Below are 23,165 nucleotides of genomic sequence, written 5' to 3' on the forward strand. Positions count from 1 at the left end.
GCTTTTGTTTTGAAAAATTCCAAAACCCCTTTTATTATGACCATCCAAAAGCAGTGAGCAAGCTTTTGAATACGATATACTGGTAAGTTTTTGAGTTGGGTGTAAATGGTGTAGGGAGGATAGAGCGGTGAGGGAAAGGTTGCCTTGGTATTGAAGCCATACTGTCTGCCTTGGTCAAAAGTTCATTTTTATTGTATTGTCTTAGAAGAGGCATGACTATGGAGGTTGTCAGGAAGGATGCCTGCACTTTAGGCAGTGGCGTAGCGTGGGTTGTCAGCACCCGGGGCAAGGCAAGTAATTTGCGCCTCCTAACCCGTGGTAGGCTACTCTGCCAGGTAGGGGCAGAGAGCTGCGAGTGCGAGCGCGAGCGCGCCCCCCTCCAGATGTTGCGCCCGGTGCGGCAAGCCCCCCCTGCACCCCCCATGCTACGCTACTGACTTTAGGATTTTCTCACAGTGATAGTGCATAAAGGGGAGATCACTTGGGAACCATACTGCTCCTACTGTGAGCACTCTGGAGTCAGAACAGAGTATAAATCTAATACTTTTTTATTTTTTAGTGGTAAAGCTATTACAAGTAGAGGAGGAATGTTAGATGCCAGATATGTGGAAATTAATGTTGTTAGAAAGTTAGTACTTCTTTAAAGAAGTACCAACTTTTGCATAAAGAAACATGGAGTTGGAACACTAATCAGGGGCAGGACTTGGGATAAGGCATGGGCTGCACAAGCAATTTGCTGAGCTTCAGCTACCGGTATATACAGTACCATGCAATTGTTTGCTGATGCAGAGTGCAAACATACCTCAACTATTGCGCAAAATGTAAGGAGTGCTGTTGTAGAGATCAAAGTACAAGGGTGAATGTATGTCAGTTTGGAGATGGCAGCAGATATCATTGAATGATCTATGTACGGTGCTACATTTCCTTATTTACTTGCAAACAAGTGTCCTGCAAATAAGCCAAGCGGGTTGGATTTGTTCCTTTCTTTACAGTAAATTTGCTTTACCCAACACATCCAAAGTACTTATACACCAATCTGTGTCTCACATATAGAATAGTGTGTGTCATTCTTTTGAAGATCTCCATAAAAGTATTGAAATAGTTCACATCCTGGGGTATCTTGATTCCACCCTACCAGAAAGCACCAACAATCTTCTAGATAATCTGAGTATTTATATCCTATAATCTTTCTTGGATAGCTGAGAAAATTGTTCTCTGCTTTCCTGATGTCGTTATATATGTTGAGTAATGTGAATGATATTGTGCCATTTGCAATTAAGCATCATTCTTTCTAGCAGTGGCTGGAAGCAAGTGATTCAACAGGCGTGGTTGTTGGGTAGTGAGTGGGTAGCATAGAAACCCCATTATGCTTTTTTCCTTTGTGCATTCACCACAGAAAGCCGTGGAAAGTGTAGAAAGGAAAAAAGTGTATTTGGGGTACAAATCAACACACTAGTGGGACAGGAGGTGGGATGGCATGGTGGGGTCTGTGTAAAGCCCCAGATCAAAAAGTAAGGCATTTTATTAAATAGACAGGAATCATGTTCACACATTTTAGCTGACAATATCCAACTTGGTACTTAGCATTATTATCCTGGCTTTTAAATATAAAAAAGATCATCACATGCAACAAGGAAATGTTGCATGGGTGGAATACTGCAGTGTTGAAATCTGTTCATCGTGTTTATATGACACTGCACTTTGGCTTAGTGGTTAAAGCGTGTCGCTACACCTAGAGTTAATTGATGGAATATTTGAGTCATCATTTTCCACATGCCCAGCTCTAGCTGTTTTACAGTTTAGAGTGTTTTCATGAACAAAAAGGAGCAGCGGAATTGTTATTTTGGATGTGCAAAGGATACCTGTTATTACTGCCGTTCTAAGCTGTCAAAGAATGCAAACTCCCAAGTTTTGCAGAAGGAATTTATCGATCTTTTCTTTTTTGCAAAACTTTATGAAGTTGAGAGAAAGTGGGGGAAAGCTCATTCTCAATAGAATATTATTTCTTCTGTCAAAATATAACCTGTCTGGATGACCACACACAGACACACACACACACAGAGAGAGAGAGAGAGAGAGAGAGATATCTACCAATATACTTCAGGGCCTCATTTTTTCCATTTACTACTACTACTGCTATTGCTACTACTACTAAAGTTGTCAGCAGGTGAGCCTCCCTAGGGAGGGCATTCCGTACACAGGGTACCACAACTGAAAAAGCCCCATCTGTAGTCAACGCACACCTAAATTCAAATGGTGAGGGGATCCAGAGGAGAGCCCTCAGATGAATTAAGCCCTCTTCATGAGGAGACCCTCCCCTGAAGAGGACATCAGTGAGGGCAGAACCCCAAAGAGACCAGAGGCGCAGCAGGACTTTGTTTAGGTTGCTCAGCCTCCCCACCTAACAGCTGGCATGCACGGTAGCGCAGCAACAGCAGCCATTTTCCCACTTGTCCTCCAGCGTCCAGCTGGCCCCGAGCTTTAATTCTGGTTGTGAATGTTTATGAATACAGTGTTTTGGGCATGGATTGAAGAGAGAGTGGCAGAGAGGGTGTTTAGAGGTTGCTCCTCACTTGATGCAATTTCACTTATGTGTGTGGGGCCCCAGAACTTAACGCCTGTATATCCAATTCTCCATTTCATGCAGAATGAAAAAAGCAATGTCCTCTATCCAACCAGGTCTGGATTGGAACCAGGGCTGTGAAGATGAAAACCTCTACATCTTTTTACCACTGTATCTTAACTGTCCAGTCTAGGCATCTTTTAGGGCTTTGTCTGTGGCTTAAAATGATTTCATAATATGAAAGCATGAATTAAAAGAAGGAACCCGTTTAACAATAGAAGCACCTGCATCCTTTGCAATGCACAGTTTGTGGTAAGAAGGGGAAGAGAAATAGCTAAGTAATACTTTCATTGTTTAGCATTTTTAAAAACACATGCTTAAGAGGACGCTGAGAGCTCAGCGGAAGTTGCTAAAGAATAGAATTCTTGCTTAAAATAATGAGAGAGAAGCAAAACTTTCAAATGAAAAGGGAAGTGGGGAAAAGATTTATGCTTCCAGGTATTAATCATCAAGCTCTGCCTACAATTCCCAGGCTTTTTGCTCATCATTAATCTCAGACTGGTTCTAATTTAACTGGACGGGCTGTCTTCCTGCCTAATAATGCAAGGCTCCATGGACCTTTCCAGGTGATCATCATTTTGCAGTGCAATGAATGTGCACTTGTTACAGCGCATATAAAAATGTCTTTCCCCCAACTAGCACCTGAGTTGTGGGGGAAATCAGGGTTTTCCAGCACTGAAACTGCTTTGCTTAAGAAACAGCATTTTTCACCCCAGCAAGTGCATCTACTGTGACAAATGTTACACTGATGTTGAAGACTGCTTGTGCGTGGTGTTTATACCATCACAGACAGTAAGCAGTAAAATGCCCCTCATCTATGCCTGTCCCATCTTGTTTTCTTTTTCTTTAAAAAAGGGAATTCGAAAAAAACTTTAAATGCCATTTACTATTTCTACTGACAGTACAATCCTATGCCTTATCTTCACATTTGACTCAGGAGCCAGTCAGAATAAAACACCAAGAACAGATATCTCAGATTTTATATATTAAGAGACATGGAGCAACACCACTCCCTGTACCCACAGATCTGTGGGCATTCCAATGTATAGGTAGGGCCCTTGGCTGGAGTGGAGAGACTAGCTGTGGATTTTACATGCAGATCTGCCTACTGGTCTATGGAATAGGCTTGTTTATTCTCACTTGAATGGCACTTCCTCCCTCTCCGCCCCACCCTCCCGCTCTGGATCTGGCTTTGTCAAAGAGGTTTTCGTCGAATCGATAAAATGTCCAGGAAAAACCAGAGTATGACAAATAGGGTGAGGTGATTTTTTTAAAAGAGAAAAGCTGGTCAACAACTTTGCCCGGATTTTCACTTTGGGGAATATGGCAACCCTGACTGTGGGAGGGGACAGTGGCGTAGCGTGGGTTGTCAGCACCCGGGGCAAGGCAAGTAATTTGCGCCCCCTAACCTGTGGATTTGCGCCCCCTAACCCGTGGATTTGCCCTAACCCCCAGGTGTTGCGCCCGGTGCGCCCGGCCCCCCCTGCACCCCCCACGCTACGCCACTGGGAGGGGAGGGGGTTCAAGCCTCTTTCTATGGGGAGCTCTGGAGCTTGTGGCAGCAAGCATCAGTTGCTGTATTGATACGCACTGAGCCATAGGAGGATCTGATAGACAAGGTGCCGTGGGCTCTTCAAGGGAGTATGATCACCATGCATTAAGGTTTAGAGGTAATGTTTCCATGATGTCATCATGCATTCCTGCATCGGTAATTTGGGGGCAGTGTGCAGTGTTGTGATTGGTAGGTAATGGCACAGTTGCCAGGGATGCTGTGGGAGTGACTCTCAGCGTTGCTGCATTATCTTATGTTCATACAGTATTGACATTGTTTACTATTTTTGGCTGCGTTAGCCAACATGGTGAGAGGCCTGGATTGTTTTCTATGTACTCCTCCCCCATCCTTCTAGATGTGAGACTGCTTAAGGATAACCTTGGGGAAATTGCAGGGAGTAAAATAAATGGAAGGCACTGGATTGGGAGAGGAAGCTAATGGAAAACATAAGAGACGGTGCTCTGTTCAGGAAGCAACAACCCATTGCAGTTACTGGCAACCTTAAGAGATGGTTTCCTATCACCCTGATTAGCTGCATTTAAACTGCTCAATTGAGACCCTTCAAAGGATCAAGAGATGAAGGTTAATAGCAACCATTTCTGCCCCAGGAGAGAACAATTAGGTTTTCAGTGAAGATTTTCCATTCTTTTATAAAGTTCAAATGGGAGGAGAGAGATGTAGGACAGAGGATGCATTAGGACTAGATCGAATTGTGTGGGTGGTGGTGAAATTAGAGGGAAGGTTGCTTAAATTTCTGAAAGATAATGTTCTGCTGAGTGCAAGCCTGATCACCGAAGAGACCTTTATCCTATATTAAATGGGCAGACATCAGAACAGCCAAGCCTATTACAGACTCCCAGCCCATAAATACACCTCTTGGAACTAAAATGCTGACATTTAATATGTTCTGCTCACCTCAGGTCCCCTATGCTGATATTCATTGACTTCTTAATTTTTTTTCTTTTGCTGTTTATGCTGTGACCCACACAATTAAGGTGGTTAGAGAGGCAGTACCACATGATACAGACTTTCCCCTAGACTTTCAGTAATTTTTTATCTATGGAATGAGTGATAATTCTTTGCTATAACAGTGATTCTGTGTCTAGAGCCTTTATTGTGCATTAAGTAATATTCATTGAAGCAGAACAGTTATGTATATTTCTCAGTTAGGGTTCTGTACGCATTCAAAATTCAGAAGCAGGTGTGAAAGTTCATTATGACTAAGTCAATAGATTAACCATTCTGCATCTCAGGCCATATGCCGGCTTACTCAGGTGTAAGTCCCATTGAGTTCTGAGGTGGTTACTCACAAGTGTGCATAGGGCAGCATTTGAAAGCGGGGAGCCCCCAGATGTTGTCAGCTCCAGCCAGCATGATCAGGAATAATGGGAGTTGCAGTCCAGACACATCTGGAGAGCCACAGGTTAGTAGCCAAAATTGAAAGCTTTAGCTAAATAGTAGGTGGAGAACATTTGTTGGGGCTGAAGGTTAAAGGCAAACTTTGCTTCTCAAACTATTTTGGTTTGGGTCTGGCACTGTAACAGGAAAAAGTAAGATGCCCTTTCCTCCCAATAATGAATGGTAGTGTATGTTTATTAAAATAAGAATAAGAAAATTGTAGCGTTGCAGGGGACCCAAGCGTCATCTAGTCCAACCCCATGCAATGCAGGAATCTCAGCTAAAGCATCCATGACAGATTGTTATCCAGAATCCACCCCACCCCCCGGGAGTCTGTTCCACTGTCAAACAGTTCTTCCTGATGTTTAGTCAGAATCTGCTTTCTTGTAACTTGAAGCCATTGGTTCGGATCCTAGCCTCTGGAGCAGGAGAAAACAAGGACCAAGTTACAATGAGTCTTGTGGTTTGCCATTAAGTGCAGGATTTTACTTTTAGAAATAGCCAGCACAGATCAGGAGAGGGGAAGATCTGGATCAGGACTGCAGCAGTGAGCAAAGGGTTAAGATCAGGGTTAAGATCAGGCCTCCATGCTGGGAAATCATGAAAGAAAGATTCTACACTGGGGCATACCCAATTTCACAACAGATTACACTTTGCAATACACACTAAACCTTAATATTTACCACTTTCCTTAATATCTCAGAAAAACTCAAAATAAGTTTTGGCTTTCTTGTTTGTTTGTTTGTTTGTTTGTTTGTTTTTTAAATACCGGTAGTTATTTGATAAATAGAAGGTGACATGCTTAATCAACCAGAAGTTGGTGGACAGCTTTATTTAGAGGTTGATATCAACCACTATCTAAATGAACAAGGAATCATAGGGTATTTCAGCTGCAGCTATGTGCCCTTGTTTCATAAGCATGAAATCTTATGGGTTTCATAAGCAGATAAAGGTAAAGGTAAAGGGACCCCTGACCATTAGGTCCAGTCATGACTGACTCTGGGGTTGCGGCACTCGTCTCGCTTTATTGGCCGAGGGAACTGGCGTACAGCTTCCGGGTCATGTGGCCAGCATGACTAAGCCGCTTCTGGTGAACCAGAGCAGCGCACGGAAACACTGTTTACCTTCCCGCCGGAGCGGTACCTATTTATCTACTTGCACTGTGTGCTTTCGAAGTGCTAGGTTGGCTGGAGCTGGGACTGAACAACAGGAGCTCACTTCGTCGTGGGGATTCGAACCAGTGACCTTCTGATTGTTTCTGCAAATTCCATGGATCAGAAATAAGAAATGATAAATGAAAGGGGTTCTGGACTCAGAATCACTTCTGACAATCAAGTGCTTATGTCCAAAAAAACCAAAAAGCTTTCTCTTGCAAGTAAAGTAGTCTAGCATTGTAAGCAGTGCAACATAGAAAAAATGGACTTGAATGAAATTGTGACACAAAGTATCACATGAATTGGATTTCTGTTTCAACTCACTTGATGAACATACACAATATGTATCACCATTCTTACTAGGTGGTATTAAAACCTGTCTGAAAGTGAAGGGGAAATGGAAGTGTTATATCCTGCACCACTTTAATAACTCCACATCTGTGGCAAAAATGACCTGACCATTGGTGTATGTTATAGGCAACTGATTTTTGTCCCTTCTTCCTGCTTACCTTTTGTTTGTTTTTATTCCTGAATCAGAACATGGGCTTGACAACATATCGAATTTCCAGTCTCATAAAATTTGAGTACATTGGAAACTGAGTACAGCAAGTGACCAAAGCCCCATGTGGTGGCATGATATTCTATCATTAGGATGATGACACCAAATAAACATTAAATGGAATATCACCTGAGAGATGTTAAGACCCTACTTACCTTGTCTGGGCACAATGTGCTAATGACCTCACTGCTGTGATTAGTTACTGCTCTTCTATCACACTTCACATGTACTCATCTCTCTGTGAGGGAGGTCATTTTAAACGACAGTTTCCAGAGCAATCATTTTGCAAGCCAAGCATCTCAAGATCTTGATGTTCTTTCAAATCGTTGGTTATTTTACCATTAGATCATGTGCACCGTAACAGTCTGAACAGCATGATTTACTGGAATAGAAGCAATTTAATGGAGACAAACAGATGGAATTGCTAAGATTCGTCCCTGTAACTTCTTTAAGTACCACGTCTTAAACATTTGCTGAGTTGGGTGTGCATGAAATACTACATGCTCCCCTTGAAGCTTATACGGAAATCGTCTGAAACAAAACCATTGCTTTGTGCAGAGAGGTAACCTAGTGCTGCAGGACTAAGGAGATCAGTGAGAGATATTAAGAATGTCAGTGCTAGATAAATTTAAAGAAAAATAATAAGATGATGTGTTAATGCTTTTGGAAAGCTCAAGACAATCTCAGTAAAACTATAAAGGGAAAATATTCATTTGGTGTTGAGTCCAGTAATGCTGGGTTGATGAGAAAATGGGACAAAAAGATTGATCACAGAGATGGGCTAGTTGAGGAACATATTAGGGGCAAGGTGACCAGATGGTACAAGCTATGATATTAAATGGAAGGCCTGAGAATTCGAAGGAGGATCAATAAATAACTCAACAAAGAGCTTGAGGCCATTGATCTGGCCTCATAATGAGAATGGAGTGTCAAAAGACCGCAAACATGAGTTTTTATATTTCATTGTGTATTAATAAATGGAAAAGGCAAAGACCAAGAAATATGTAGATTCTTGTGACTAAGGAGGCTTGCAAGTAAAATTGGATGGCAAGCAAAAGCCGTGAATATTATGACATTATATGGCTGTTCCTAATGTAATTGCTGGACAGCTGAATAGGATAGATAGTGGTGGGTGGTGATTAAAGAGGCAAAAGGTAACTTCAGCTGACCTGGAGGAAAAAGTGACAGTGATAGATTAGGCCTTCTGAGGAAATAGCGCAAGCTTTGTAAGTTGGAAGGTTTAAAATGAGAGTCTTACCCAGCATACGGCCTGCATAGCCAAGGTCTCTTTTGAGCCCAAGAACATACAATAAGAAAATAGACCTGTGGGGCAACCTACATTCATATCCCGGCTATCCTAACTTACCTGTACTGACTATCCTGAGGTTTTTTGACCCAACTCTAGAGCCTCCTTCAATTGCTGGGCACTGTCAACCTTTGTAACCCGACCTGCCCTTCTCTTGGTTCTTTTATGTGACAAACAATTCTAGTATCATACCAGAGGTTAAATGACCCAATCACTATATTTTACTATTGCGGGTTCCTATGTTCAGTTAGATTTGTCCACTGAGCGTTCATTCAAGGATCTGTTGGCTAAAAACAGGTACACTTGGAATCTAATCACCAGTGTGGGAGAGGCAATGCCTTGGATGGGGAGGGGATGGCTGTACTATTCCTGCATGGAACATGGGAAGCTGCCTTATATTGAGTCAGACCATTGGCTGAGTAGTGTCTATACAATGACTGGCAGTGGTCCTCCAGAATTTCAGACAGGGTGTCTTCCACCTAACCCTATCTGGAGATGCCGGGGATTGAACCTGGGACTTCCTGCATGCAAAGCAGATGCTCTGCTGTGGAGCCACCTACCCCAGCTGATGAGGGTCATGCCTACAAGCATTTTGCAATCCTGTACGGGCTCGTCCACACTTCTGCTTGTCCCATGCCTAGGAAGCATGGATCTGAGCACTTTTCTGCTTGTTCCATGCTTTCTAGGCATGGGTCTGAGCAGTTTGGCCTTTCCCTCACTGCTTTCCCCTGGAAAGCCTACTCTTTTGTGCTGAATCGGAACAAACAGAATCCAAAGAAAACCTGAGTGTCATTTGTGCCAATTCAGCACTAATGATTGGGTTTTCTGGGGGTTGGGTGGGCAGTGGGGCAAATGGAGGTGTGGATAAGTCCCATCTTTCTGCTTTTTTAGATGTGGAAGTCATTATGCCATGCTCACAGAGCAGACATTTTATGGCTCACACCGACTGATCATTCTCAAAGTTCTATATGTGTCTACTGGTGGGAAACAGTTGGCAATCTCTGCTTTAAAGTATGCCCTCCTGGTTGCCCAGTCCCCTTTTCAGCCCTTGGCTGTTTTTTTGTGTCCTGTTCACAGTGCTCCAATGTCTCCTTCTGGGCCTGTTTTGGGATTTCCTCAGCAAATCTAATTTTTAATCTGCCGGCCTCCATTTGCATCATCCCAGTGTAGAAGGCTGCATCTAGTGCTAGAACTTTTAAAAAATCAACATGTTCTTATAAGTTGCCTTTCTGTAGAAACCTTTGCTTAAAGCAATTCATCAAAATAAAATAAGCAAGCAGAAGTAACAGCACAGCTGAAAACCAACAGCCCCAAAATTAAAACAGCTACCATACAATAAAGAATGGTGTCAGGCTAGCAAATCCCACCCCTTTAAAACATGCAAGCTAAGCTTTGTTAAATATTGTTGACAATAGATTTGTTAGCAACAGGAAGACAAATTTGGGAAGAAGATGCAAGGCAAATATGCTCAAGCCAGTGAATTAGATTCCACTGATCTGACTGGTAGAACTGAGGGATATGCCGTTATGCCATTCCTTCTTCTCAACCTTCCCAGGTCACCTTGAGGAAACCTACCTACAGCCACACACACTATCACAAAACCACCAAGAGAGCCAGCTAGGCCACGAGAAAGCCATGCCATCAAATCTGAGAAGCTTGGCTGGCTGGCTGCTGCTTTTTGGAGTCATCACCTGTGCCGCCCCCGGCATGATTATAAAGATGTGAAATTTAATAAACATGAATTAAACATTAAACCTCCCTCCTCCGCTGGTACAATTTGTGCTCCTTCCCAATCAAATCTGTTTTGATTTGGGGCTATTATGGTGCAAAAACCTGTAATTACCAAATGCTCAGAAATCAGCCTCTAGGGAGAGCTTATGTCCCCACCTGTCAGGCATAGCGGCAGGAATACAGACCGCAGTTTATATACTTTCCGGGGCATCTTTTCTTTTGAAAGCAAAGCCTGTTTGCTCATGGCTGTCATAAACCTCCAGACCACGCTTGTTAATAAGAGTAAATGAAGCTGCCCACGGGACATTGCACTGATGCTAGAACATGCTGAGGGTTTGCCAGTTAGTAAACAGGCTTTGAGGGAGTGCCTTGGAGTGAGAGGTGGCCTACAGCCAAAGCTCAGTCAGCTGAGTTGCTGTTTGTGGCCTGCACTGCTCTCGGCTCCCCACAGGATTTTCCTATTGTGTGTGAAGGTGTTTCTTTTTTCCTGCAGCTGGCCCCCCTGCCAGGCCGTAGGGGCCATTCATTTCCATCTAGAAATCTCTACAGCTGGCCTGCTGCCACCCCGGCAGGGGTTGCCTTGGATGCATATTCTCTTGTTTTGGAGCACTGTGAGCGAATACACTCATCTGACTCCCGCCTGGACTCGCGCATAGCCTGTGTGGCTGCAGTAAACAGAGCAGCGAGAGAATGGCAGCGAGGGAACGGAGCCCGGCCTGGCTCACAGACACTTACTTGCACACAGCTGAGAGGGCCAGCCAGTCCTCTGCACACATAGACACAAACAAGCCTGTGCTTCTGCAGCTGGAACGCAGTGGGTTGATCATTAACTCAGAGGCGGCAGTGGCGGCAGCAGCAGCGAGGCAGCTTAAACAAGTCGAGAAGTCCCCGGCTAATTAGCAGGTAAGAATTAAGAGGCAAAAAAGCCAAGGAGAGCTGACAGCAAGCGCTTTCCTGATGGAGGAGATGTCCTCCGAAAGGGCAGGGGCCAAGTCCTTGGAATTGTGTGCGTCTCACAAAATCTCCCGGGCAGCCATTAATCAGGGACGGCTGTCTCTCCCTGCAAGGATGAGTGGGAAGGTTGCATAACCACATTCCAGATCCTGCACATTTACTGACTTCTGCGGGGAAGAGCAGGTGCCTGTCACAGGAGGCGGTAAAAGGGAAAGCTGCTTTTTCCATAGTTTTTAGAGAACCAATATATTTGCCACCTTTTTTTTTTTCTTTCTGGCAGCATCCCTGAGCATTTAACAGCTGCATGGCAAGTAGGGATTCTACAGGTGCGGTTGAGTTGTGAGAAGCATCATCTGTTTTTAATCTCCCCCTCCCAATTATTAACAGTACAGAAGCCCTGCTTGGGAAAAGGAACAACCTGAACTGGGTGGCAGCAGGACTCCTTCAGCAGGTACAGAAAGGGACTGTGGATGATGCAAGCTCCTGCCTGCCTGGTTTCTGTGTGGTGTTTGTACATGTTCAGAAAGTCCCTGCTGGGACTGTACCACTTCAGAGTGAAGGTGAGGGGTGGCATCTTTCCGCAGGGCCTGCAAGACAGAGCTGTTCTGCCTGGCCTCTGGTTTAGACTCAGTCTGACCCTTATGTTTCCATCCCTTTATGGTTTTGATTTATGGGCTACTATTAAAATGAGGCTGCTTTTTAAATTGTATTTTAACCCGTATTTTAATTAACTCCCCCCCCATTATGTTTTATTGTAATTTTATTGGTGTTAGCCACCCTGAGCCCAGTTCTGGCCGGGAAGGGCGGGGTATAAATAAAAAATTATTATTATTATTATTATTATTATTATTATTATTATTATTATTATTATATACTTTCCAGCAGCATGGAAAAATAGTATCTGTAAGAGAAGGCTACATTCAGAGACCCAGACACGGTAGAGTTTTGCAGGCAGGTGAGAGCACTCTGTCATGGAATTCTCTGAAATGGCATGTCCCAAAAGAGTCATACCACATGCTTTTTCTGAAAATGCAGATAGGTTCTTCTATTCGGCCCAACACAGAGTACTCAGCTTACTGTCATTATTCAGTGCTGTCACTTGTTTGCATTGGGCCTTCTCTCCCTCATTTTTGCCATATGTTGTTTGGAAAATTTGGGAGTTCTATAAAGCAGGCTGTCTCTCAGGTATATGTAGGGCCAGTGACTTGCCCAAAATAACAGACCAGTTCAGCAGGAAAGGTAGTATGAGTTCTTCCCTATTGACTAGCTTTTCATCCGCCTCCAGTACTGTCAAAGTTATGCACTTTCAAGTCCATGTAGAAGCCTTCAGCCAAAGAATGGCCTGGTTAGTTCAGATCAGTAAGTGAAATTCAGCTTCCCAACATCGTTTTGCCCTTTGCTGCCCTCCCTATAGGGTTGCCATGTCACAATGTTCTGTTTTCACTGTCAGAGGCAGTATGCCTCTGAATACCAGTTACTGTTGTGCTCATAGCCATCTGGGCCTTTGGCCTGATCCAGCATCACTCTTAGTGCTACAGTGACAGTAGAAGCCACAGCTGAATGCAACAAGGATGAAGTTCTTTGTGTCCAGATTCTGGACCCAACAGCTCCTGTTTCACTGACCCAGAGTCTACCAGAACCATCATTATCTTTTCACTTTCTGTACCTGTTGTCTTTACATCAAATGAGAAATTTTGGCCCCGGCCTACTGTTCTCCTTATCTTCCTTCATTCTTCCTGTCCCATCACTTACAGTTTCCTCATGTGTAGGAAAGAGATGTCATTAGCTTCTTGAACCTTCTGTGGAGAGACTGCCATGAATCCTAATGAAAAGAAAAAAACAGTTCTTCTTACAAACATTTTAAGAGTACAACTCCAGATTCCTACAAAAAAGAAGATCTCATAGTCTCCTCTCCAAAGGCCTCTTTGGCAGTCATCAAAATTACGGTATATCAGACATTTATGCAACTTGTAAACAAGCTCAAATTCAGTCACTTAATTCCACAACTAGATAGTTAAAATTCCTGCAGCATGTTCAAAATTTTCACTGTAATTTTCTTGTTTAGCCCAGAATGCTTTGATTTGCTTGATAACCCCCCTCTGTTCATTCTTCTTCCTCTTCTTCTTCAGCACACATCATGTGGCCTCCTCAGGCCCAGCATTTGACGATTGCTTCAAAATCAATAGATGTTCCAGGGGAAAACAAACTCTTCCATACTGTGATGAGAGCTGACACAGGTTCAACTGTTGTTTCTCTTGAAGAACTTCTTCCAAGGGTCTTGCCTTGTGATTCTGGTTGGAACATTTTGTCCGTGCCTCTCTTGCTTTCACTTTGAAACAAGCCTTCTAGAGAGTTCAGGGAAGAAGCTATCAGTTTCATTTCCTTCAATTTTCTGCCAGCAGGAAAGAAATAAGAGAAAGGGAGGAGGCATGCTTCTTTCAATAAACAAGTGTTCCCCACTCTTTCTGTAACAAATGGCACATATTTTAAAATCAACCTCTTTCACCCTCAGAAATGTATTTCAGAAGGTCTGCTGCAAAGTTTGTAGAACTGAAGGAGGGGCAACCCTTGTATACTGGGGTTAAAATCCTTAGTAGCAAAAATATTATATTTTCAGATATTTGGACGCATGAGTCTCTTCAGACAAAAGGCACAATCAAATTAAGCAATATCAGACTTGTAGATGTGATAATTCCTAACACACTGTGTGCTGGAGGAGTCCATATAGTGGCAGTGTTTGCACACTGCTTTAAAAAAAGAGTCAAACTTAGGTATGGTTTAAAGGTGACTGTGCAGCATGCTGGTACACAGAGCAGAAACTTGTGGTTGTTCACCCCTCCCCTCCCCTGCTCCAGCTGCTCTTGTGCTGCCAAGATGGGCTTATTGTTTGTCTCCCCCAAAGAGTGGAACAAACCTAGGTTATGTTCTTGTGTTTTTTTGAGAGACACAAGACACAAGCCTAGGTTCAGACAGCACAGCAGGAGCAGGGGAAGAGTGAAGTGATTGTGATTTTCACCCCATGCAGCAGCACGCAGCACATTCACCTTTCAGTCACAGTTGAGCTTAACTATGGTTTAAAGCAGGCATAGGCAAACTCGGCCCTCCAGATGTTTTGGGACTACAATTCCCATCATCCCTGACCACTGGTCCTGTTAGCTAGGGATGATGGGAGTTGTAGGCCAAAAACATCTAGAGGGCCGAGTTTGCCTATGCCTGCTTTAAAGTGAAGCCAGCATTCCCCAGAAATGCATCATTATTAATCCTTCCAGCTACAGCTAAACCTCTGCATCAACTATAAGGCAAAAATGGCTGGCATCAAAACAGAAGGAATATTCAAGTGACTTAAAAAACAACAACCCCAAAAACAATAGGGTGAAAGCCTAGGGTGATAATGGAAAATAAAGGGGACTGTGTTTTGCCATCTGCCTTCATTACTATAGGAATATGTCTACCAAGTCTGGCACCAACCTGTTTTGAAAGCTGATAGTATTAGTCACATATGTTGTCTTGTCTTATTATAGTGATGAGGATTATGCTACAGCAAATGTGGGGAACCTCTTGCACTCTAGATATTGCTGAACTTCAACTCCCATCATTCCTGGCCATTGGCCATGCTTGCTGGGGCTGGTGGGAGTTGTATTTCAGCTACATCTGAAGTGCCAAAGATTCCCACCTGTGCTGTGGAATGCAACCATTTTTTTCCTAGCAGTTTTATGTTTCTGTAACAACTTCAAGACAGGCAGTAATTGAATAGGTAAAGTTTCTCATCAACTTTACCTCCTGAACTTCCCTGTTGCACAGCTGTTAAAAGTACACAAATTCTGTCAATGTAGCAAACCTAGTTTATACCTAGGGTCTCTATACTTTAAAAGGTACAGAGTTTCCCTTATGAGCCCTGATGAAGGGCACCAGCAATCAGTTGATAGGTAGTTTTGTTGTCCCCATCACTAAAATACTGTATAGCAGGACTGCATCTTTGGAACTTTTATCTCCTTCAGAACTTTTAACTGAGACCCTGGACTCAGCTACCTTAGTAAAGAAAAAGCGTTTTATATGTGTTATAACACTCTGACACCAGATGGTGCTGTGGAGTCCCATGTTTCACCAGAGTGATTTCCCATAACAAAGTTTACAACACGTTTTCCTGAAACGCTTTTTGGATGTGTCTAGATCCAGCCCCTTTGTAGTCACTGTATAGATTGGGAATTCTCAACTTTTGTGATAGTGGGTTATCTCATTACTTGAGCCTCCCCAGGAGCCTTTCTTCTGGTCCCAGGCCTGGGAACCCTGGACTGGTTCTCAACTACATTAACCTATTTTAGAAATAGGCAGTCTCAGTCCATCTTTCTCTTTTTTTTGCTTTTGCTTCTTTATTCCAATATCATCTCTCTAAAATGTCTGTCAGCATAATGGGATACAAACAGAACAAAAGGTTCCAGGCCTGACAAGTGCGTGCATCTCTTCTCAGGTAAAGCAGCCCCTTTGTGGTTAGAATCTAGGAGGACAGAACAATGATGACCAGGGTTCCAGCTTTCTATTTGCCACCTTTCTGTTGCATTAATAAATAGTGTTGAATTATTCAAGTGAAAGGAAGCTTCTACATACGAGCCATCTGTGGTTCCCCTTGCTAGATTCAATAGATTTTAAAGTGTCTTTTGCAATAGCTAGCCTGCAGTGAATACAATTGATCAACAGCAGCAATCAGATAAAAATAACCCAGCACTATGGATGTATAGCACAGACTGGCACGCTGTTCAGAATATAATACTGTAGTGTAAAGACACGCTCTTGTGGTGTACAGAAATCTTCTCTATGGTCTGTTTATTTATGTGGACCATTTCCATTCAGTTCTTAAGTCTTCTGGTTTTACTTTAGGGGTGAGGATGCTACACACACAAAAACGTGCACATTACTAATTGTCAGTAGGATAGCCAGGGATCTTTTCTCAAGGTATACTGAAATTTTGTCAGCTTACAGAGAATGAATGTTTTGTCAAGTGAGAATATTGTTACACTTTGTTCAAGCAGTGAGAAATTCTAGGAGTACAACGCTTATCCAGGTTCGGTTTCTTTTGGAAGGAGATCACTGGAATCTTATGGGGTTCTGTATTGTTCTGTATAATGCTATACTTCTGTGTGATCATTTGGGAAAGTGCCTTAGTCTAAATCAGTTGCTTCAGATCTACTTGGCTGTATTTGGTTACTTTGCAAATATTTTGGTTCCCTAGAAGGGTGACAGCCTACTGGTTAGGGAGTTGGGTTTGACTCTGGACTCCTTAACCTTGACAAGTCTTACTATGCTCCTGGTTTAAATCTTCCAAGAGACAGCAAAATCCCAGCCCTCCATCTGATCTCCAGTCTTAAGAAAGTCCCAGCTCATTGGGTGCAATCAACCAGAAATCGCCTTAAAAAAATTATTTACTTGGCAACTTTTGTCACTGACTTATTATTGATAATGATATTATTATTATTAATACCCTGCCCATCTGTCGGGGTCTCCCCAGCCACTCTGGGTGCCTTCTAGCACATATAATATGTTGGCAGTCTTCTTTTGTGACCCATCTTAGATCAGCCCACGACCCAAGTAGTGGGTCCCGGCCCCCCAGCTGAAGTTCACTGCTTTACAGTATTATTATTACTATTTATTGAATTTGTATATGGCCCTTTGTCAGAAGACGATAGGGCAGTTTACAACATACAACGCAAATATAACGTTGTATAGAAGTCCTTAGTAAAAGTCATACAACATGGGTGCTTTATGGGTAAGATGACACTTAAGCACTCCAAGAGCGTTTGGGTTGCCACTTTGGGCAACAGGATGTGGACAGCATAGTAAGGGAGTCCCTCACAGAACTTCTGGCTCCATTAACCCTCTCCTATCTAAATCTCCCAATTTTACAACAATATGATATTCTCCAAGATAGCGCATCTGTTTTTATTGAGGATAACATGCTGAATCCACCAATTTGTAAACTTTATTTTTGTAGGGTTTCAGAAACTTCTTTGCAAGCTGCACACTCCTCCTGTCCTGAAACACATTTCCACATGCTAGTGAGTGCTAAGTGGCTTGCGTGGGTGGCGGCAGAACCCAACCATCAAAATATTCTGAAAGGCTATCTCACAACTCCAGGCCAACATCAAAATTTGCTCTTTAGTGATTTTAAGTATATTATGTAAATATATATTGTAACTTGACTCAAGGATGGAGATGTGTCATTTGGAGCAATGCAGCACAAGCCACTTCAGGGGCATCTTAGGGGAACGTTATGTGATTCTCACCTCAGGGTACCTGTTGTGTACTCATAAATGCTGCAAGCTGATTTGAGGACTGCAGTCAGAAAGTGGAATATAAATCTACTCATTCAATAAATTAAGACACCTAGTAACTTTCAAGGCACAGACAAGATTACAATAAGCAGCTTCCTGGTTCACAACTGAAATGCGATGGCATTGCTGCCCTACAGAAGCTCTCTGCCAATGGGTGGAGCAGCTAGCCTCATGGCAGAGCACAGGCAGTAGCTTCTGCCTTAAGACATTTGCAAAATAATAAACCCAGCAGCATGTTCCCACTGAAGTGTAGAGTTAGAATGGGCCTGAAGATTATTAAGTGGATTATGTGCACTCATGACCCACCTTTTCCTCTTGTGTCTCCCTCTCTCTTTATAGCTCCCAATATGGCAAATGACAGCACAGATGAACTGACAGCTGAGGAGACACCAGAGGCTGAACCCATATATGAAACTCTGACATTCCTGGACAAAGCAGAGCAGAACCAACGGCTGGCTGTGGAGGAGCTCATCAACACAGAGACCAGTTATGTACAGAACCTTCAGCTGTGCATTTCAGATATCCGTAATCACCTCCAGAAAAAGCAGGTGAGGCAGATCCTCCACACCTGGGGGTGACCCCCCCAGACGATGATGCACACCAACTTCCATCATTGATGGGAGTTGTAGTCCAGCATCATCTGGAGGGCACCAGGTTGGCTATCCCTCCTCTACACATTTCCATGGGAGTGAATTGTGCAGCAAAATGTTTTTAAAATCTGCAACAGGCAATCTCAAATTCAGAAAACAACGATGCATTAAGGAATTTAAGAAAGCTAAGCATTTGTTCCTAGTAGTGAAATTCAGAACTTGGGGTAGGCTAAGGCCACGCTATATATTTAACAATGGATTAACAGTCAATCCCTCTTCACAGGGAACTCTGTGAATTGTAGCTTGGGGGGTGAGGGAAGGTTTCCTAACAATTTGAAGCACCTTTCACAAACTACAGCTCCCAGAATTGTTTGGGGGAAGCCGTGTCTCTTTAAAGTGGTATCATAATACTTTAAATATATGGTGTGAATGTAGTCTAAGAAGCTACCATGATAGTCGGTGTGTAGGCTGCAGGGTGAGATGCTTTGGGTAACAGTATGTGGTAGCTGTTTGGGGAGATGCTGTAGTTTATAGACTAAGACAAGACCTGGCTATTTAGAGGTCTGTCTACAGGTGACCACTGGGTCCTGTTGTCAGCAAGTTTTCTCCTGGTAGGCAATGACAATTAAGCCCCATCTTTGGTACATCCATTCTGCAATGATGTGATCTCTGTTTCTGCAGTCCCAGAAAGCATAGGTGTTTGATTCTAGATGTACCTTTAGAAGCAACATTCGGTTTACTGTTCAAACAGTAATCATTTGCTCACTCATGGACACACAGAGAAATAACTGATGCATTCTCCTAATCTATTATGCCTTTTAGCTACCTGAGATTGACCTGGAAGGACTTTTCTCCAATATAGATGATGTCCTGCACATCTCCAGACGTTTCCTGAAAGGACTTGAAGCTGCAATGAACCAGGAGCACGAGCAGCTCTACCATATCAGTGAGTGGGAATATAACAACCAGCCATCTGAGACAGATGTTATTAAATCAGTGATATGCTTTGTGTTACATTAACTTCTGTTTATTGCTAGCAATAATTGCTGTGATGCTGACCAGCCAGATGGATGGGATAGAAAGATTATTATTATTATTATTATTATTATTAATTCCTCCTGTGTTTTCAATATTGATCCTACCATCTGTAGAAGCAGAAAAGAATTACTCTGAAGGTGTTTACATGGCCAAGGAGCTAAACAAACTTTGGTAACTTGTGCTAATATTTAATTCATAACCCCAAATCATGGACAGGACAAAGGTCATAGTACGGTTTCACTGGTAATACAATTGCACCAAGCCATTAAGAAAGGGGAACTATAACTGCGCTGCATAGGTTTCACAGCTGGAACAGAAAAAGAAGTGCAGGGAAATCATCAAGGTTGCAACCAATTAGCAGAACATAAAGAGGAGTCCTCAGGCAACTGCTACCTGAGCCAACCATGCATTGTTTTCTAAGCTACAGTTTTCCCCGGCTTCTAGGTCATTCTTTTGTGAAGAGAAAACAGATGCCCTTTATACATTTCCCCAGCTGAATGGGAACTGCTAGTGTGTAAGGTATTCCCACATAACTGGGTGAAAGTTGACATGGTTTCACCATATTTAAATGACTGATGGACTGCACCTTTCTCATGGAATTGGCACAATGCTGTGAAAGGGTTGCTAATTCTGGGAGTTGGGGTGGGTAGGAAAAAGGTGATCAAAACCTAGGGTCCTAAACATTCTCACAGTTGCACAGGAGTTGCTCACGGACAAGTGACTCCTGCATGTTTAAGGAAATGTCTAAAGGGCAGTATGGTCAGTACTACTTCTTTAGGTCATCACAACATGTTTTCATGTTAGCTCATTAATAATAATAATAATAATAATTATTATTATTATTATTATTATTATTATTATTATTATTATTATTTTATTTATACCCCACCCATCTGGCTGGGTTTCCTCAGTCACTCTGGGCAGCTCTTAACAGAGGACTAAAAACAGAATAAAACTTCAAACATTAACAACTTCCCTAAACAGGGCTGCCTTCAGATGTCTTCTAAAAGTCAGGTAGTTGTTTATTTCCTTAACATCTGATGGGAGGGTGTTCTACAGGGCGGGTGCCACTACCGAGAAGGCCCTCTGCCTGGTTCCCTGTAACCTCACTTCTCACAGTGAGGGAACTGCCAGAAGGCACTCGGCACTGGACCTCAATGTCAGGGCTGAACGATGGGGGTGGAGACACTCGTTCAGGTATACTGGGCCGAAGCCGTTTAGGGCTTTAATGGTCAGCAGCAACACTTTGAATTGTGCTCAGAAATGTACTGGGAGCCAATGTAGGTCTTTAAGGACCAGTGTCATGTGCTCTCGGTGGCCGTTCCCAGTCACCAGTCTAGCTGCCGCATTCTGGATTAGTTGTAGTTTCCAGATCACCTTCAAAGGTAGCTCCATGTAGAGCGCATTGCAGTAATCCAAGCAGGAGATAACTAGAGCATGTACCATTTTGGCCAGACAGTCTGTGGGCAGGTAGGGTCTCAGCCTGCGTACCAGATGGAGCTGGTAGACAACTGCGCTGGACACAGAATTGACCTGCACCTCCATGGACAGCTGTGATTCCATAATGACTCCCAGGCTGTGCACCTGGTCTTTCAGGGGCACAGTTACCCCATTCAGGACCAGGGATTCCCCCAAACCTGCTCGCCCCCTGTCTGCCCAAAGCAGTACTTCTGTCTTGTCAGGATTCAACCTCAATCTGTTAGCCGCCATCCATCCTCCAACCACCTCCAGGCACTCACACAGTACTTTCATTGCCTTCACTGGTTCTGATTTGAAAGAGAGGTAGAGCTGGGTTTCATCCGCATACTGATGAACACCCAGCCCTAACCCCCTGATGATCTCTCCCAGCAACTTCATATAGATGTTAAAAAGCATGGGGGGAAAGGACGGAACCCTGGGCCACCCCACAAGTGAAAGCCCAGGGGTCTGAACACTCATTCCCCAACACCACTTTCTGGACATGGCACAGGAGGAAGGAGCGGAACCACTGTATAACACTGCCCCTTTCCTTTTTTAGCAGCATATCCTGTCAAGGATTCCTTACTGGGAAAGTAATGCTGATGGAATACAAAAGAGTTCTGCCATCTAATAGTTTATAGAACAACTTCTGTGAGGGAAGAGAAATTTATCTGCTTGGCAGGGATTAAAACTTCCCACAGTGACAAGCTGAAGACTAGGAAGAGGACCCAGGTGGTAGGGAAGCTAAAAGTAGGGAGCCCAGAGCAAAGGAGATTGAAGGCAGTGGGTCAGCTTGGTAATTTAGACACTGGACTTATTGATCTTATGTTTTAATTTGAACTAACTTGCCAACTCTGGATATAGGCTTTTAGCTTTTCATAAAAAGGAGAAGGGGCCTCTTAAGTTCCATAGGTAAGAATCAAGGATTAATTGTTTAGAGGACAATTATTGCTGCTGTTACTTTGGTGGTTCTGAAGGTTTTCTTAGGTACCTGTCTTGGAGATGTGATTGATGTGCTGCAGAATCAATATTGTACCTTTGCTATGGTAGGCACCTTATTCCAAGAGCTCAAAGAGGAGATGGAGAACGTCTATAAAATTTATTGTGGTGACTATGATCAAGCTCTTCTACTGCTGGAGATTTACAGGAATGAGCCAAGGCTGCAGAAAGAGATTGTGGATACCCTGACTGTCACAGTGTAAGTAGCTCCCTTGATAGTCAGAAACATGTGAGCCAGACTTCAAATGTGAAATAGAAGTAGGCTTGTGTGAAGTGAAGGCACAAGACAGGTGTTGATCATCATGTGAGCTGCGCACAGGTGGGCTGCATGCAAGCTGCCGGCCAGTCCTGTGGAGCCTCCTTTTATTGAGACAAATATGCAAGCTAGGCAGATACATTTTGGGCTGTGACCTTTACACATCTTGGTCCCAAGATTGTGGGGTGGTACAAAGTTATTTTGGCACCTGTTTCCACAGTGTCATTTCCCCCTTGCACAGTGTATGACGAAGGAGACAAAAGGGATCAGAGACAAAGGTTACAGACAGGACACCGCAGACTGCTGAGACCGCAAAAGGTTAGACAGAGGGAACGATGTTCCAGACAGCCGTGACTTTGTCTGTGAGGGGGAGTATGCTATGCACCCCAGGGTCACGCATGCAGACAGACTGGGACTGCCTGCTGGTGGGGAGTGTGCTCCCTCCGGACCCCACTGCCCACTCCGCGATATCCCTACACTTGTGAATGGTTGTCTACTTAAGGGGGAGCCAATGTGATGCTCTCCAGGTGTTGTGGACTACAACTCCCATCAACCCTCGTTGTTAGCTATCCTGGCTGGGGCTGATGGGAGTTGTAGTCCAACAACATCTAGAGGGCACCACATTATTTCTGGTTTACTTGCCCTCCACAATGTATAGTTACTCCTCACACTCTTCTTGCTTCTGTTGCCTGTGTCATTGTTGGTGGTTAATCCGAAGGTCCACCAATGGCAATGAGGAACTGAACCAGGAACTTCTGTTTTTCAACCTATTCAGCAGTGTGTTTCTGGATATGGCTAAAAAGATCATGGCCATGTTGTGATGCAGTGCCCACTCAGAGGCCCTGCTGCAGGCAGCTATTCCCAGGCACTGTTACTTCTTCCTTCCATCTGTTGGAGAAGAATCAATCCCAGGGTGAGTTCGTTAGCTAAACAAACATGACACTGTGTGTAATGAGGCAAGGACATCAGTCAGTGGCTGGCAGCATCTGTGTCCTTCGGGTCAGTCCATCACTTCAGCTGGCTGAGACTGTTATCTGAGTGACTGAGCACGGCTGTGAGAGGCGACAGTTCTCTTTTGCAAATGAGCAAGGACAAGCTCCCCAAACCAGAGAGTGGAAATCTGCCAAGGTCTACGCAGGTCAATGGAACAAAGCGTACATTAGTTAACCCCAGCTAGTTTCTAGCCCTGAATCGGGGGGGGGGGGGTTGTTTGTGTGGAAT

At 43.6% G+C, this 23,165-nt stretch overlaps 1 protein-coding gene across 3 annotated transcripts in view; it reads left to right on the plus strand.

Moving 5' to 3' along the window:
* Positions 1–23,165, plus strand: part of ARHGEF37 (Rho guanine nucleotide exchange factor 37) — a 41,990-nt gene that overhangs the window by 1,757 nt on the left and 17,068 nt on the right. Inside the window, exons 1-4 of one of the 3 annotated variants that reach the window (XM_083596968.1) lie at positions 10,732–11,226; positions 17,943–18,151; positions 19,016–19,139; positions 21,740–21,887. In XM_083596968.1, coding sequence (XP_083453094.1) covers positions 17,951–18,151; positions 19,016–19,139; positions 21,740–21,887 — 473 coding nt within the window. In that variant the 5' untranslated portion in view covers positions 10,732–11,226; positions 17,943–17,950. Of the gene's footprint in view, positions 1–10,731; positions 11,227–17,942; positions 18,152–19,015; positions 19,140–21,739; positions 21,888–23,165 lie in introns of those variants that run through there. The other 2 variants (XM_083596967.1, XM_083596966.1) reach the window with 2 other exon arrangements.

This window comes from Podarcis filfolensis (genome assembly GCF_964270895.1).
Source record: "Podarcis filfolensis genome assembly, chromosome: 2".
In the NCBI taxonomy this organism is placed as follows: domain Eukaryota; kingdom Metazoa; phylum Chordata; class Lepidosauria; order Squamata; family Lacertidae; genus Podarcis; species Podarcis filfolensis.